Source organism: Cloeon dipterum, chromosome 1 (genome assembly GCF_949628265.1).
Source record: "Cloeon dipterum chromosome 1, ieCloDipt1.1, whole genome shotgun sequence".
Lineage (NCBI taxonomy): Eukaryota > Metazoa > Arthropoda > Insecta > Ephemeroptera > Baetidae > Cloeon > Cloeon dipterum.
The window spans coordinates 20,450,369-20,466,486 of NC_088786.1; the positions used below are offsets into that span (position 1 = coordinate 20,450,369).

A 16,118-nucleotide genomic window follows, 5' to 3' on the forward strand; every position below is an offset into this window, starting at 1 on the left:
AGCAAAACTAGTTACAATTTAATTTAGCTGCGCAAAAAACTATTCTCAACGCTCCTCGCAGTTTTTAAAGAAAAATAGTAAAAAAAACATAAGAAACACACGATATAATTTAAGTAACAAACCCATGAACGAGACGAAAATGCTGTTGTTGGGCGCTAGCCTTGAAGGTCCAACGACCCTGCTGATGCTGGACTGTCCGGACGCCCTGAGGACTTGCCTCAGGCCCAAAGAGGCGACCTGTCTCATCATTTTTTCACAGCCACCAACCCTAAAACAAAAATTTAGAATTTTAAAGTTTGCAAACTAGATGGGAAAGAAGTACTGACCTTGAACATGGCAGACTCGAAATCACTCACTACAACATTGTATACTAGTATGAAAATCAGCTGGAGGTGCTGTGCAGAGCTTGGAGGAGTGGCTGGGTTGGTGTATGGAAGGGAGACACCACAAGCGCACTAGCAGAGAAAAAGAGGGGAACTATAGATGAGGGATTTCAATTTTTCAACAAAGCAATTTTTTGTTCACTTTCAATTTTGAGTCATTTGAATTTAGTGTCCCTCTAATTTCTAACAATTTTTAAATTATTTAAACACTTTCATGCATTCAATATATCAGCCTCTCTCAGTATTATAATATATAGCTGCGTAGCGAATATTTTTGCCAATATTTTAATTTGCATAACATTCGAACGATGTCTATCAATCATGAAAAATTCTGATGCGGTTGAAAACTAGAATATTATTTTTGCGCCTTTGCGAGTGGATATAATTTTTTTACATCACGAAACCCACGAAACAATGTTGTGTCAACGTGACACACATTATCAAGTCGCAGTGGAGGGGTCCTGCAAAGACGTCATAGTAGCTCAAATAGTCAACGCGGGAAATCTCTGAGCGACTAATGTTGATGAGAGCTTGTTTGTTTTCATCTTTTTATAACGCGCCTTCTTGATTATCCACGCAACACGCATGCTTTTACAGCCGTGCAGGTTGCATAATAACGCTGAATAAATAACTTATTTTTTTATAAAAGCACACAAGACTCGCTTGCGTAAGTAAAACTGCAGTCGATGAATATTATGAAAAACTTTTTTTATAAAAATTAGCTTTTAATGCCATAACAGTTTAAAATAATCACATGTTACATATGTGAAAATTTAGAAGAAAATGAAAATTCTCATTTTCACCATCATAGAGAGCAGATCAATGATTTTGTTTTTTAAAATGGTGTGCTCCTCAAAAGATGTGCTCCTCATATATATGAGACATTTTTGTTTCTTAACAAAATCGTAAATTACTTAAATTAATATTTTCAAGTCGCTTGAATAAGTCATAGCGATGAGACATTATAATAACAATAAAATGAACACTTTTTCCTTTGGTACTTGCGAGATTTATAGTCATCGGGACGACTTTTTCTTCTATCTAGGATTTTAGGACTAGAAAACAATGCTAAAGAGTGAAATTTTGCCTTTACAAAAGCAAATAAGAGTAAGAGCAGGATCATCAACACACTCGGACTGGCTGCCGTATTTGTTCAGTCTGTTCACATTTCCAATTATTCTAGTTCCGTTGGCATCAGTTTCCACTGTGCCCTCGAGTAGTGCGTTCGACGGCGACACTGATATCATGATTCTGGTCACATCGGAGGGACCATCGCGGCCCCCGACTGCGGCAGATGGCAAGAGTTTTTGCCCACCGTGCACCTTTGTCAGCTGCAGACGAGCACACAGTCCCTTTTTGTCCCTCTCTTCTATTATTTGGTTGATTTTGTTAACCAAAATTTCTGCACTCTTCTTAAGTCCCGAATCTAGGGGGCTCAGCTCCTGCTCGATCCAGCACACGCAGTACTCCCTGGGGATTCCGATCTCCAGGCAGGTCCTGTCGCTGGGGATGGGCCGCAGCAGCGAACTTCCCTTGAGCCCGTGGCGCGTCACCTTCGACTCTACGCCCAGGTTGTCCACGGCCAGGTCGAGCAGCATCTCGCGCACGTCGTGCCAGCTGGTCAGCACGTCCGCGTTCGCCTTAAGGCCGTTTCTGAAGCGCTCCAGCGACGGCGGCAGCGTCACGGCCAGGTACGGCATCCGCTCCTCCACCCTGCCGATGGCCGTTCGACGAATCTGGTCAAATCTGTTTCCGTGGTCTCCCATGACCAGCACGACCGAGTTCTCGAAGACCTTTTGTGCCTCGAGCGTTTGAAATAGTGCGACAATGTTGTCATCAATGATCTGAAAATGCCTTGAAATTAAAAGGTAATTTATGTAATCAAGATTTATTTAACTAATTCTGCACTGCCATATAACGAGTAAATGGATACTCGTTGAATTTACTTGTAAATATATGGTTTCTGCCATCTATCTGAGAGTGATTGTGAAATAGACTGCGGGGGTTTGGAAACTATATATCTTTACAAATAAATTCAATGAGTATCCAAACACTCGTTATAGCCAGAGAAGGCTCACAAGACTTTTACAAGTCTGGTCCATATATACTGAAACTATGAGCAAGCACCTTAATAGAATTAATATCATCGTGACTAAGCAGAGATAAGAACGTCAGCGAAAAGAAAGCGTGTCCTTCTTCTTGCATTTTTGCTGAGAATTCCCTGGAATAATTGAAGAGAAATTCAAACTTGGGTCGAAGGCCGTAGCACCTGGAGTCTTTGGACATGCCATCATCGAGATCCTCCATGGCCAGCCAGAACGGCCTCGTGTAGTAGTCGGTGGGGGGCTCCTTGAAGCCGTGCGCCAAGTAGTTGAAGGCATTGATCTTTGGGTGGTCCTCGGTGAACATCGTCACGTAGCCGTTTTGAGAAAAGTTTTTCCATAGAGTGGGTAGGTGGTCAAAGTACCCTGAATCGTCTAGCCAAAATGGGCTAAGGGCTTTTTCATCCCTGTACCTTTTCGCTGTGAAGCCGCTAAGTAGAGCCAGCATGTTTGGAAAGGTGTTGTCTCCCACCTGAATTATGAAAAATAATACTTTTAAATAGCAAATCACGTTTTTCCATCATACCTTTGTCAAACCATTCATGACAACCCCTTTGACGCGTTCCTCAATGAACTTGCTCGTTTTGGGCAGCTGCCGAATGAAGTTCAGTCTGGACATGGAGTCAAACGCGAAAATAAGAACGTTGACCCTTCCATTTTTAGACGCCTTCTTGCTCTTTTTTGCGATGACTTCAGGCACTTTTCTGATTTGTGTGTACCCGGTTACGTAAATCACTTCACCAGTCAATACTTGCTCGCATGTTACGATGTTATATTCGTAAGGGAGGCTTTCAGGATCAAAAATGATCTAAAAATTTTAATTAAAAAGGGATTTTTTTGTTTTTTTTTAAATATACTTGCGGAGGGCCTAATTCGAATTTGTTGTCATCATTTTCCTCTCGAATAATTTCATGGAAATAGCAGTATAGATCCTTTCCCGCTGCAGTCGTCCGGTCGACGTGCAGCAGACCATTTTTGCCCAGAAAAGTGAGCGCCGGCTGCGGCGTTCCGCAGTCAATTCGAGACCAACCCGTGATATATTGTTGGATCGACGGGTCGAAAGGATCGTAACGTGGCAACGCACAGACTGCATTTGTGTAGTTTACAGTCTGCTGCTCTTTTTCGATTCCGTCTTCCAACCGGATGTTCACATGCGACTTGCGCAGCGCCACAATGAAGATAATTATCGTTCCGGCCACAAAGGTTGATTTGATGAATCGAGTCCTCATTAGATTTCGAAGCATCCTGCGAAGGAATGAAACAGATAGTTCAAATATTTTCCGGTATATTAGCTACAACACGAATTTTACAGCGGGAAAAACAAAGCTATCGAAAGCATGAAATGATATGCCCTTTATTATATTATGCTCTATTTTATCAACATAATTTCAAAACTCTATTTAATTTAATTGCAACACTGATAGAAGATCTAAACTTTAAAAAATGGAAATAAAAATTTTAATGAAGCGCGAACGTAAAAAAATTAAAAAAATTGAGGTTACTTTTTTACCTGCTGCTAGAAAGTTGTAATTTAAACTGTTGAAATGCAAAATGTAAATCAATCAATCAATCAAAATTATTACGTTAATGATGACAAAGCAACATTTTCCAACAATAAATCGGTTTGTAAGAAATCAATATTGTCAGGCTTGCAAAAATTAACGTAATCAATTATAACGAAGGAGCAGGAATTTTGAAATCTGTAACCTGTGCTTACATCTTGAAAATATTTACTAAATTGTGGTTCTCTAAATCTCTAAGACCATCATATTAAAAAAAAATCCTAAGACCTTGCCTACACGCTTGCACTCACTTTTTGCGCCAAGCTCCTCCCCGGAAGAAGGAAAAAAATGAACTAAATTCTCGAACCGACAAAACATTCATAGCGTATTGGAAATCTTCCGATATAATCTCGTCGATATAAAAATATCTACTTTTATCGTGTAGTGCAGGAAGCGCGGAGGCGTTATACCACGCGAATATTTGTTTTGTATAGCAATAAATTGTAAGTTGGAATAAAGGTTAATTTAGCAAAACACGTAATTATTCAGAGTAAAATATAATTACAACTGCTGCATCTGGGTTTCTTGTGGCATGAAATATACTGGTGATATTTTGTACACAAGTATTGGTTAACATTTTTAATTATAAATTGCTACAAAATACTAACGTACCTGTCAAAATGACAGCAACCAACACGCACCATGTTCACTGTTCTCCTCAACACAAAATCAAAGTATCAAAATCCCATCTGCAAAAATATTATTTATCAAAATAGCATTTCTCAATATATCAATGACGATCCGAATGACTTAAAAAAATTGATACAAATAGGTGCGTCCTTACTGGATCCTTCTCGGCCTTAGGCTGGAAGCAAATTTTCGGACGACACAGGTGATATTACAACATTGTACCAACATTATACGCAAATTAAGTACAGTTCCGATTCCTAACCTTGGCGCGGCGCGTGACCTTGGCCGAGCTTGCCAAAAGAGACGCAACGACTGTTTAGCATCATGAGCTAAAAATAATGTCATCTGCGTATTTTTTAACAACAGTTTCAATCGTTCGAACGCTGTAGATACACTCACACACTGATCTTGTCTTTAACAAGAACGCAGGTATTTTAGCGTATCTAACACTGATAACGTTTGCTTTCTTTTTTTTATCAGAGTGCGCTGGACGCGAGTTACTCGCCACTCTGGCTTCGTGCCCAAAATATTGGAGTGAGATTAGATACCATTAAGTCATTGGCACAACGCGGGCTGAGAAGCGGCTATTCCGCATGTTCCGTCACCACACTTGCGCAGGGGATGAGTGAAGGAAATGCATGACAAGAAATTTCTTTGAAACTAACCTGACGAGGTATATTTAGATCCTAGCTGATACAGGGCGCTTCGGCTATCCAGAGCAGCAAGGGGAGAGAGAGCACGTTGCCGAGAACTTCTGTTTCACTCAGCTGGCCGGTGGCCTAGTCTCTAACAGTTGGTTTCCCTCCCTCTCTCTCCCTATAGCACCCTGAGCACCACTATAAACGAGTATCGGTTACAGTTATATCAATCATGTCATGTCGTCAGGGTAAAAAAAAACCTGGGGCTGATCGGCACAACAATTTTGAGCCCCCCTTACATGATTTTTTTCGATTTGAAAGAAATTAAAAATATGCATTTTGAAAATGATAAAAATTTAACAAAGGAACTGAACTCATGAAATTTTTCTTTTCTTTTGATTTCGACTTCTCTCGTCACGATCTATCCAATGGTGTGCGAATTATGAGCTAAATTTCCTTTCTGTGTAATGAATCACGATTTCCAATTAGGCGACAACGCTCGCCACTTGATTAGCATTAGCATGCAAACTTTTGGAGCCGATTTTCTCAAATTTTAAACGCCAACCTGGGATATTTTTAGCCTTTTCCTCAATTTTAGATAGTATTTTAAGTAAAGGTAAAAAGGATTTATTAAAAATTTTCCATAAAGCTTTGCTTTAATAATTTGTTATTTAAAACAAGAAATATTGTGGTACAAATCTACCGTTGCGAAAAATATCACATCCAAATGTGTTGTGCAGGAACTAAAAGAAGCTTAAAAATTGTGCAAATCTTGAAACTGCAATGTTTTTAGTGTTACACATACGCCAAGTTTGATTGATATATTATTTTTTTCTTAAATCTATCGAGATTTTCCCAGTCAAGGAAAAACTTAAATCTACAGCCAATCACTAAGAATGCATGAATAAGCTTTTTCCTCATAATATATAATAGTGATTTACTCTCGCTTTTCCTGGAGTCCTAGGAAAGTATTGCCTTCTCTTTTTATCAGTGAACTTGAAAAAGAGCAAAAACATATTAAAACACTGCGTGATCGGAAAAAGTAAAATGAAATAGGAAAAGGAAAGCAACAAAGATGTTGTTGTTCGTATTTTAATTAATATTTTACTATACCTGTCCGTAAACCTACTATGAAATTCAAGATGCCGCCCCAGCCAGCAGACGAGGCCGACGAGAGCTCTCAACGTGATCGCGAATCTTACTAAGTCTGTTTAATGAAAGTTGAACTCTTTTGCCATATGAGACTTATGTTATTAATGAAATTGGACTCCCTCTAGTGCCACACAAAGAATGTGCCATTTTTTTACTTCAACTCACCTTTTAAACAGAGGAGAGCCGATTGCTCATTCGCTAGATGTTTTTGGCAGGTAGTGAACATAGAGCGACACACGCACGTCACGCCATTCATAACAATGCTCACGTGTTCGTCCAGCCTCACGCGGCTGACGCTCGTAACATAATTTATTTTGCCAGAAAGGAAATTTACCTCATAATTCACATTGTTGGATACTGTTGGATCGCGACGTGATAAATCGAAATTAACCGAAAAATTCGGTAATTTTGTATTAAAACAAAGCTCTCAGCGTTAAATTATAATAAAATGACAATTTTTATAAGGTTTGCTATCACTGAGGTACGAACATAATATTTGAAATTAAACAATCAGAACACAAGGAAAATAGATCAAATACATAAATGCTCACCAACCTTATTCATAGCATGAAGTTGAAATTGTAGTCGGCCGGCGCTGCTCTGTAAAACGAATCGCGGTCTCTTCTTTCCGTCTCCATCTCTCTAGTATATAATCTCTTAAGTGAAGTGAACAAAAAAACGGCAAAAATAATTTAAATTCATTTAGTGCCAATACCGATTTGCACTGTTGTAGTCGTTGCAGCTATGAAAGTGGCGGCTTTAAATAAAGGCCAATAAGAAAGCAGCACACGGCTTTGCAATTGAGCGAGATTTAATATGATGAGATGAGAGGTTTGTTTCCAGCATATCTTTATAGCGATGACATCATTCAGGCTTTCGGCGTACATGTGTGCACCACAAGAGCGGCAAAAGAGACGAAGGGTTTCGAACAATGTTACGTTCCCATTAATATGTAAGGAGGCGTAGAGGCCGCGCTGGGGCCTTTAGCAATTAATATTCCCTGCGAATCGACCTCTCACCCCACTTCGTCTGGTCTAAAAAAACGGACAGCGTCCCGCCATTGATTCTACTGTCCAGCATGTAGATTCCGATTTCTTCGATCAGTGCATAACAAAAAACAAAATCATTCCATTAAGTTTCAAATTCAAAATTATGTTGCTATAATTACAAAATCTTAGTTATCAATACTTGAGGTTGATTGTTCCTTATTATTGTTGGAGGAATAGAGAAGGAAGTTTTTTTAACAAAGAGGATAAAGTCCCTTTCTCTCATGATAAGGGATGATTGCAAATTTTTTTAACACTTTATACTGCGTGTTTGAATGCTAATGCAGTGCGTCATGTTTTAGTTATATTAAATTTATTTCTAGGAAAATGAAGTTAAACGAATGCAAGATAAAACATAGCACAGACAATAATTTCCCAGAATTTTGAGAGGACTACCTAAAATGCTCTCGCGTCGCGCCTTATGCAGAACGTGCACGCAACACTCGCGTGGCTTCAGTCATGCAAGTTGCATACCACCCTGCGATGAAAATTACGAAGGCTAAGTAAATGACTCGCATCGCATGGCGTGATATCTGAGGTGCATATTATAGTGAGTCTCCTTTGTTTAGAAAAAAAAGAGAGAACAAAGGTTTACACAAAATCCACTGGTTTAGGGGAACAATGTTAAAAATTGAAGCTAAAATGTTCAAATTTTACCATACATACATTGTAATTTATGGAACGACGATGCATGGATTTGTGTGAATAATTTCAGAGCAATGTTTTTTCTTCGAGTATGGCGAAATGAGTCATCGCATAGTGACTGCAGCAGTGAAAAAATAGTGTTCGTTCAACTAATCAATTAACTGTTCGGGTAGAGCGCCAATTGCCCATCCACTTATAAGAATTGTAAATATATACACTACTCTAAATATTTTCTGTACTCTTCATGGAATAAGAATCACAATAAATAAATAAATGAATAAATGAAGTTCAGTATGGGGTAAAATGTATCACGATGATTATTGAAACGCCGAAATCAATCATAGATAATTTTATTATTTCAAACAACAATGAATTTATAATGAGAAACCCCATAGGTTTTGTACAATATATACAGATATTCACTAATTCCGTGACGACGAGGAACTATCCGTGAGTGTTCTTACAATAGCAGATAAGAGTAAGGGCAGAGTTATTGACACAGTCGGACTGGCTGCCGTATTTGTTCAGTCTGTTCACATTTCCAAGTATTCTAGTTCCGTTGGCATCTGTCTCCAGCGTGCCCTCAAGCAGCGCGTTCGACGGCGACACTGATATCATGATTCTGGTCACATCGGAGGGACCAACGCGGCCCCCGACTGCGGCAGATGGCAAGAGTTTTTGCCCACCGTGCACCTTTGTCAGCTGCAGACGAGCACACAGTCCCTTTTTGTCCCTCTCTTCTATTATTTGGTTGATTTTGTTAACCAAAATTTCTGCACTCTTCTTAAGTCCCGAATCTAGGGGGCTCAGCTCCTGCTCGATCCAGCACACGCAGTACTCCCTGGGGATTCCGATCTCCAGGCAGGTCCTGTCGCTGGGGATGGGCCGCAGCAGCGAACTTCCCTTGAGCCCGTGGCGCGTCACCTTCGACTCCACGCCCAGGTTGTCCACGGCCAGGTCGAGCAGCATCTCGCGCACGTCGTGCCAGCTGGTCAGCACGTCCGCGTTCGCCTCAAGGCCGTTTCTGAAGCGCTCCAGCGACGGCGGCAGCATCACGGCCAGGTACGGCATCCGCTCCTCCACCCTTCCGATGGCCGTTCGACGAATCTGGTCAAATCTGTTTCCGTGGTCTCCCATGACCAGCACGACCGAGTTCTCGAAGACCTTTTGTGCCTCGAGCGTTTGAAATAGTCCGAGGATATCGTCGTCAATTATCTGGAAAAACAATTTTTTACTTTGAAATAAAAAACTGCTCTGCCAGAAAAAGGTATAAAGACCTACAAGACACTGTTCTGAAATATTAAGCACAAACGCACCTTAATAGAGTTGATTGCATCATGGCTGAGGAGTGTTGAGAACGTCAGCGAAAAGTAAGCATGCCCTTTTTCTTGCATCACTGCTGAAAACTCCTTGGCATAATTGAAGAGGAAGTCGTGCTTGGGCAGGTGGCCGTAGCATCTGTAATCTTCAAACATGCTATGATGAAGACCCTCCATGGCGATCCAAAACGGTCTCATGTAATAGTCGGTGGGAGGCTCCTTGAAGCCAAACCGCATGTAGTTAAAGGCGGCATACTGTGGGTGGTCCTCGGTGAACATCGTCACGTAGCCGTTTTGTGAAAAGTTCTTCCATAGAGTGGGCAGGTGGTCAAAGTACCCTGATTTGTCCAGCCAAAACGGGCTGAGAGCTTTGTCAGAACTGTACCTCTGCGCTGTAAAGCCACTTAGCAGGGCCAGCATGTTTGGAAAGGTGTTGTCTCCCACCTTGATTATGAAAAATATGACGTTTTAAAATCGTCCTGGTCCCGGCAAAATTGCGTAACTTTCAACAACCAAACGCGAATTTCCTTGTTGCAAGAAAAGGTCAACAATCAATTCGACAATGAAAATTTTGGGTGTTGAACGTTGCGCAATTTTGCAGGGACCAGGACGAAATACAAAAAAGTGTTGTTTTTATACCTTCGTCAGACCGTTCATCACAACCCCTCCGACGTGTTCCTCAATAAACTTGCTCGTCTTGGGCAGCTGCCGTTCAAAGTTCAGCCTGGACATGGAGTCAAAGACGAAAATGAGAACGTTGACCTTTCCATTTTTAGACGCCACCTTGCTCTTTTTTGCAATATCTTCAGGCACTTCTCTGATTTTCGTATATCCTGTTTCGTAAACAACCTTTTTGTTCGACCCCTGCTCGCACTTAACAATGGTGAATTCATAAGGTAGGGGCTCAGGGTCAAAAACAACCTTAGAATGAAAACTTTAATAACGATATAATCGAGCTAAATTGTACAATAAATATACTTTCGGAGCTCCTAGTTCGATTGTATTATCATCCTTTCGAATGACCTCATGAAAGTAACAATAGATGTTCTCTCCCTCGGCAGTTGTCCGGTCGACTTGCAACAGTCCGTTTTTGTCCAGGTAAGTGAGAGGCTGCTGCTGCTTGCCACAGTTGATCCTGCTCCAGCTCGTGATATATTGTTGGATCGACAAATCGAACGGATCGTAGCGTGGCAATGGACAGAAGGCATTAATGTCATATTTTGGCTGCTGCCTTCTTTTGAATTCCTTCTGTAGTCGGAAGTACATAGGCAACTGGTACAGCATCACAATGAGAGTACCAATTGCCACGACCACAAATATTGATTTGCTAAACCACAACGTTATTGGCTTCCGCAACATCATCTGCAAAAATAATTTTATTTTTTGTACAAGAAAAAACAAGTTGATAGAGCTCCAAAAAATAAATCCGGGTATTTTATTTTCTCGTTGCCTTTTGAGTATTACATCCCGGCCTAACATCTAAAGCCATATATTTTCGCGTCTAAAATATAAAACTACGCTGGTTAAAATATGTTGGAAAATAAACCATTATTGCGTTTTTGATACAAATACTTACATTCCTAGGGGCTGCTCCCAGTGTGTACAGAAATAATGTGAAAATTGATTGCCTGCCGTGTTCACAACGGTATTTCTACAAAACAATCACGTATTTTAGAAATTTCAAACATCCCTCAAATTTCACTGATTGTGAGTTGATGGCGTGGATCTGACTGATTTTCATTCTTTGTATATGGCTCAGCCATACAAAGTGTATGGCACTTATTTTTTTCTTTTCAAAATAAAATTTTGGAAAAATGTTTATTAATTTAATTGTTTTGCGTTTAAATGAGATAATTTATAATACTACGTGTAAATTAACAACTTTGTAAAGAATGAGAAGATCTTCCGCAAACAGTATGTGGATGTGGAGACGGCCTTATGCAATCTAAGTGCATGGAACGAAGCAACCTTAACCTAATTCGAGAGCGGCAACAACGCCAGCACTGCACTCTAACTTCTCATTAGTCTCATTAGTCCCGCAACAGTCAAGAGCAAAATAAATTGACCCGTAATAGACCGACAGTGAGTTTTCTCTAGCGCTGCGCTAGAATTACGGATCTGTTGCGTTGAAGTGCGCGTGTAGCAAAAACAATTCAGTTTAACGTGGATAGGTACCGAGTTCAATGCTATAAGATTTTCTTTGGGATTTTATCGCTCTTCCTTCTTTTTCCGTTCGCTCGTTGTAAATTTACAACAAAGAAATTTTTTCAAACTCTGTAGTAATTTTTTAGTAGATATAGGAAAGGGTACCAAAGTCGATGCAGCGATTACTGAAGATATATGGCAACAGGTAATACCAAATTTAGTAAACTGAAGAGAATTTCGTACTTACAATTTATTTGTTCCGTCAGGCGCTACTGAATGATAATGAAAAACGCCCATTCCTACTGTACAATAAAGTTTTCCATCTACAATTAAGAAAAATATTATTGTTTAGCCAAATGTCCCCCATCGCTTCTTAGGATATTGCTGGGAAAATATTTTGTATGCTATTGAAATAATACAAGGAACCAACAATTTTTTTAATTTCAATAACGAAATTAGGAAGATGCGCTAGAAATAATATTTCATAATAACATTGAATAAAATTAATGAAATGCTTCGGCGAATGGGCAATGAAATTTGACGTGCACAGCGAATATTGCTTACCGCATATTATTCTTCTTCGACCAATAAAATTGAACTGAACGGGTTAAATGCAAATGCGTATCAGGCGGAAGTAAGACAGATAATATTGTATCACTCTCAAGCTGATATTTCTATACAATGGGCTTGTACTATATAAAAAGGCGCACAAATGTTGAATACAATTGTGAAGGACAGAGAAAGGTTTCATTGCAATGAATGGCTTCAAATAAATGAAGGTAAATAAGAAATATTATGAAAAAGTAGCAACTGAAAAACATAAACATAGTTGGGAATAAATTGTGAAACTAGGAAAATTAACTATAAGTTTGTAATATTTTTTAAATCGGATAGAAGGTGAGAGCATAATTTTTTTATTAAATTTACGCTTTATTGTTTGCGGGATTTAATGTTAAATATTTTATTTTGCTCCAGACGTATTTTTATTATTAAATTATAATTAATTAGGGAAGCGCTATTAGAATTTTCAGGGAAACACTTTTTGTAACACAAAGTGATATTTATTTGCCAACATCAATGGTACAGAGCCACTCATTTTATACCACAGAAAAATCACAGACAAAACAAATTTATTTGAAACTTTATTAATTAGAGAGTCGCCGCCTCTGCCCTGCATGTCGCTGTAGTGCAGTGGAGACTAAAATACCATCGCATATATATAGATTTAGTTTGAGAGGAACTCCAACGAATCTATTAGTTGGGTTATTAGTTTTAACCATTGAACACTAACAAATACAATGTTTATTTTTTGAAGTCGCATTTGAATCCCCTCATGTTAAAATGTACTGTGCTAACTTTCGTAACACAAAACAAAATCTACATTTTACGTCTGGAGGAACATCAACACATTGAAGCTCCAAATTTGCATATGTGAGAGCATTTGTGGTAAATATTTAACATTTACTTATACGCAGAGACCACTTGGAAAGTGAGCAAATCTATGTTAAGAAAACAGTTATAGAAGATTCTGGTTTAAAATTATTACTAACAATTTTTGACAATAAGGTTGAGGTTTTTAATGCAGCATATTTTATACGGTTAACATTATATCCATAGAATTTTTTATCAGATCCCTGTACCACATTTAAAAATACGGTACTTTTAGTGATATCATTAAGTATTATGAAAATACATTTCACATTTTTTCATTCTAATATGCTGAGTGGTAAAAATCATGTACCTGTCATACACGGGTCTCAATGTCAATCGCAGCAATCCCATTTAAATATGACTGCTAAGACCAATCCGTTGCAATTTTTGTGTTTGTAATTTACAAGTGAATTAAAAAAATCATTTTTTAATTTCGACGGTGAACAGAACTGGCAGAGACACTGCATTAAAAATTCTGATGTTAATTGTTGATGCTTTCAAAAATAAATTTATCACAAATATCACTGGAGTCAACACATTTTTTCCAATGTTAAAAAATAGAATAATAATTTAATATCAACCGAAAGAGCAGTAAACAGCAACAAAGATAGAGATAAAAATACAACACCTTGTTTGTGCAAGTCCATTTTATCTCTAATTGTGGGAATAAATGCACACCTTTTATTTTACCACCCGCGTGTTCTATATAACAATAAAAATGCCTAGTTTTTGTTGGCAATACAGCTATATTACGTCTTTGACATTATTATATTTTTCCACGTATAACGATAAAATGCACTCCAAGTGGTCTAAATTTATTATTAAACGTTTATCATCTAATTGTTAGAGAGATTTCGTATAGTATCAGCAACGTTTTGATATTTTAACATAAAATTTCAGTCATACACAATATTTCAACTGATCTGCGCTTTTGATATGAGAACTTGGCCGATCGATCGCGCACTCACTCGATTCTGCCCTTTCTCTCACGAAGGGTAGCGTCACGCTCAGGTCTAATCATCCCTGGAAGGGCCAGGGGCGGCGGAGGCGGCACCTTGCCGCCGCGCGTCTCACGTCTTCTCTGACGAACCGTTGAGCGCCGTGGTCAGCGCCACGTGGTCTGGCCTGCGCACCGTGCTGTTGAAGTGCACCATCGAGTGGCACGACTCCCAGGTCGTCGTCTTCGACGTGCCCCTCGTAAGCACCTGCCGAAAAATACAAACGGTCGCGTGCCATTAGTTTCTGGTTTTGGTGAAAAAGGGGGCGGGACTGCGGAGGCTATTTTCAATTTTTTCGCTTTTGTGAGCTCCCGATTAATAATTAGTAAGAAGCAAAAATCAAAGAAATTAAATTAATTAGGATTTAAGGGGTGCTAAACTTTCAACACTATAGTAAACTCCAGCATTGAAAACTTGCCCCTCGGGAAGATGAAATACCGAGGTATTAAAGTTTCACTAAATACATAATCCTATAAAATTAACCCGAAAAAGTGAACATTTTGTCGGAACATTTTTATGACGCAATTTATTAGTAAAGACTAGTTTTATGGTGTAAATGTCGTTGAGTTTGACTATTGAATGGAAAAATTTTACAAGTGGGAATGAAAGTTGTGTCTTAATTTTCCATAAAAATCTAATGACCACCAAAACGGCAATTCAGCTCAATTTCAAGGACGCTCATCCATTACTTCATTTTAAAATCTATTTTAATGAAAAACAATGAACCTGTCGGCCGCCATGGGTCACACTTCGCTGTCCGCCGCGGGTGACGGTGCCAGCGGCGAGCCCCTCGTCGGTCACGGGACAGCAGCAGCAGAAGAGGTGGCGCTTGAAGTGCTTGCGGAAGGTGCCGCTGACGCAGTAAAGCGCGATCGGATTGACGCACGAGTTGGAGAACGCCAGGCAGAAGCCGATGATGCGGAACGTGTGCCAAAAGCCATTGTAGTCCAGCGGCGCCGACGGGTTGTGGTAGAACCACAGCATGAACACGTGCTGCCGGAACAAAAATCAATTTAGACTGCAAAGGATCTAATTAATAAAAATTATCTGGGCTGGGACACCTTGAACATGGTTGAGAAGAGAGCATACAATTGAATTTGGGAGGTTTTCAGATGATAATTTTTTTAATTAGACTAAAACAAAGTCTTATCGATATGTCTGTTTACCTTTTTCCAAAGCAGGACTACCAAATTTTTAATCTCTTTTAGAAAATCGTAAAAATCATGTTAATTAAAAAAATCACCAATCTCTTACTCCTACGGAAAAAATAGGATTGAAACACATCGTATTAAAATCATTGAGTTGCTTCTATTCTTAAATTTTGTGTTGAGCCAGATGCTCCTGTTAATAACACGTGGCCCATTAGCTCAGTTGGTTAGAGCATCGTGCTAATAACGCGAAGGTCGTGGGTTCGATCCCCCCATGGGCCAGCTTTTTGTGAAAAATTAACAGAACAATGTTAAAATAAAAAGAATAATGATGTGTTCAATAAAATTTGATGATGATGAAAATAAAAAGAACATTAAAGGCGGAAGTAAACTCATCCTTTTAACAAAACGAATATCCTTTTTAAGACTAGAGTTTAAAAATCAAGTTAACCTGCGGTAGGAAGCAAACAGCAAAGACGACAACGAAGGCGAGCACCGTCTTGGCCACCTTCTTGCGCGCCTGCGCCTGTCGTGTCTGCGCATGCGCCTCGCCCGGTAAGCCACGGCGCGCGCTGATAAAGAGGTGGCGCGCCATAAGCGCGTAGAAGCATGCGATTACGGTCAGCGGCGCCACGTAGAACACCATGAAGCGCACCGTCACGATATGCTTGGGGAAATCCTCGCCCCACTTCACGGCCCAAGGGTAGCACACCTGCCCAGTCAAAGACAATCAATGGATTAAAATTAAATACATTTCGAGTCAAATTTCTGCCACACTTGACGAATTAAATCTCTGTTGATGAAAATGTGATTTCTTTTGAATTTTAATTTTATTAATTGCGTCATCAGACTAAATCCAACAGAACTGAATTAAAATGAAGGTATTTTAATCAGTTTAAATGGTACACTAGGCATTTTA

The 16,118-nt window shown here is 39.4% G+C and overlaps 3 protein-coding genes and 1 non-coding gene across 6 annotated transcripts in view; 1 reads left to right on the forward strand and 3 right to left on the reverse strand.

Moving 5' to 3' along the window:
• Window positions 1-155: 155 nt before the first annotated feature.
• Window positions 156-7,115, reverse strand: LOC135936128 (uncharacterized). Of its 3 annotated transcripts, XM_065478839.1 has the most exons (8): window positions 7,023-7,115; window positions 5,343-5,513; window positions 4,660-4,736; window positions 3,343-3,730; window positions 3,012-3,293; window positions 2,511-2,957; window positions 327-2,227; window positions 156-268 (listed from the first exon to the last, which is right to left on the reverse strand). In XM_065478839.1, the coding sequence occupies exons 3-7, from the start codon at window positions 4,689-4,691 to the stop codon at window positions 1,439-1,441; spliced, it is 1,938 nt and encodes a 645-aa protein (XP_065334911.1). In that variant the 5' UTR covers window positions 4,692-4,736; window positions 5,343-5,513; window positions 7,023-7,115; the 3' UTR covers window positions 156-268; window positions 327-1,438. The 3 variants fall into 3 exon arrangements, with proteins under 3 accessions (XP_065334911.1, XP_065334919.1, XP_065334901.1); XM_065478847.1 differs by lacking the exons at window positions 5,343-5,513; window positions 7,023-7,115 and adding an exon at window positions 4,940-5,287; XM_065478829.1 differs by lacking the exons at window positions 5,343-5,513; window positions 7,023-7,115 and adding an exon at window positions 4,832-5,287.
• Window positions 7,116-8,530: 1,415 nt separating this feature from the next.
• Window positions 8,531-10,868, reverse strand: LOC135948564 (uncharacterized). Its single transcript, XM_065497910.1, has 4 exons — window positions 10,456-10,868; window positions 10,117-10,398; window positions 9,475-9,921; window positions 8,531-9,373 (listed from the first exon to the last, which is right to left on the reverse strand). The coding sequence occupies exons 1-4, from the start codon at window positions 10,837-10,839 to the stop codon at window positions 8,603-8,605; spliced, it is 1,884 nt and encodes a 627-aa protein (XP_065353982.1). The 5' UTR covers window positions 10,840-10,868; the 3' UTR covers window positions 8,531-8,602.
• Window positions 10,869-12,667: 1,799 nt separating this feature from the next.
• The window catches only part of LOC135948239 (neuropeptide CCHamide-1 receptor-like), a 71,962-nt gene continuing 68,511 nt past the window's right edge, over window positions 12,668-16,118 (reverse strand). Inside the window, exons 4-6 of the mRNA XM_065497421.1 lie at window positions 15,651-15,911; window positions 14,778-15,044; window positions 12,668-14,258 (exon numbers count right to left, since the gene is read on the reverse strand). Of these exons, the coding sequence (XP_065353493.1) occupies window positions 14,124-14,258; window positions 14,778-15,044; window positions 15,651-15,911 (663 nt within the window). The 3' untranslated portion in view covers window positions 12,668-14,123. The remainder of the gene's footprint in view (window positions 14,259-14,777; window positions 15,045-15,650; window positions 15,912-16,118) is intronic.
• On the forward strand, window positions 15,408-15,481 carry TRNAI-AAU (transfer RNA isoleucine (anticodon AAU)). Its single transcript has one exon. It is a non-coding gene; the product is annotated as a tRNA-Ile (tRNA).

Coding starts and splice junctions, on each gene's coding strand:
- LOC135948564 (XM_065497910.1), bottom strand. CDS start 10,839: ATGATGTTGCGGAAGCCAATAACGTTGTGGTTTAGCAAATCAATATTT. Junction 10,399..10,455: donor TCGAACTAGGAGCTCCGAAA/GTATATTTATTG, acceptor TTTCATTCTAAG/GTTGTTTTTGACCCTGAGCC. Junction 9,922..10,116: donor TGATGAACGGTCTGACGAAG/GTATAAAAACAA, acceptor TTCATAATCAAG/GTGGGAGACAACACCTTTCC.
- LOC135936128 (XM_065478839.1), bottom strand. CDS start 4,691: ATGGTGCGTGTTGGTTGCTGTCATTTTGACAG. Junction 3,294..3,342: donor TCGAATTAGGCCCTCCGCAA/GTATATTTAAAA, acceptor TAAAATTTTTAG/ATCATTTTTGATCCTGAAAG. Junction 2,958..3,011: donor TCATGAATGGTTTGACAAAG/GTATGATGGAAA, acceptor TTCATAATTCAG/GTGGGAGACAACACCTTTCC.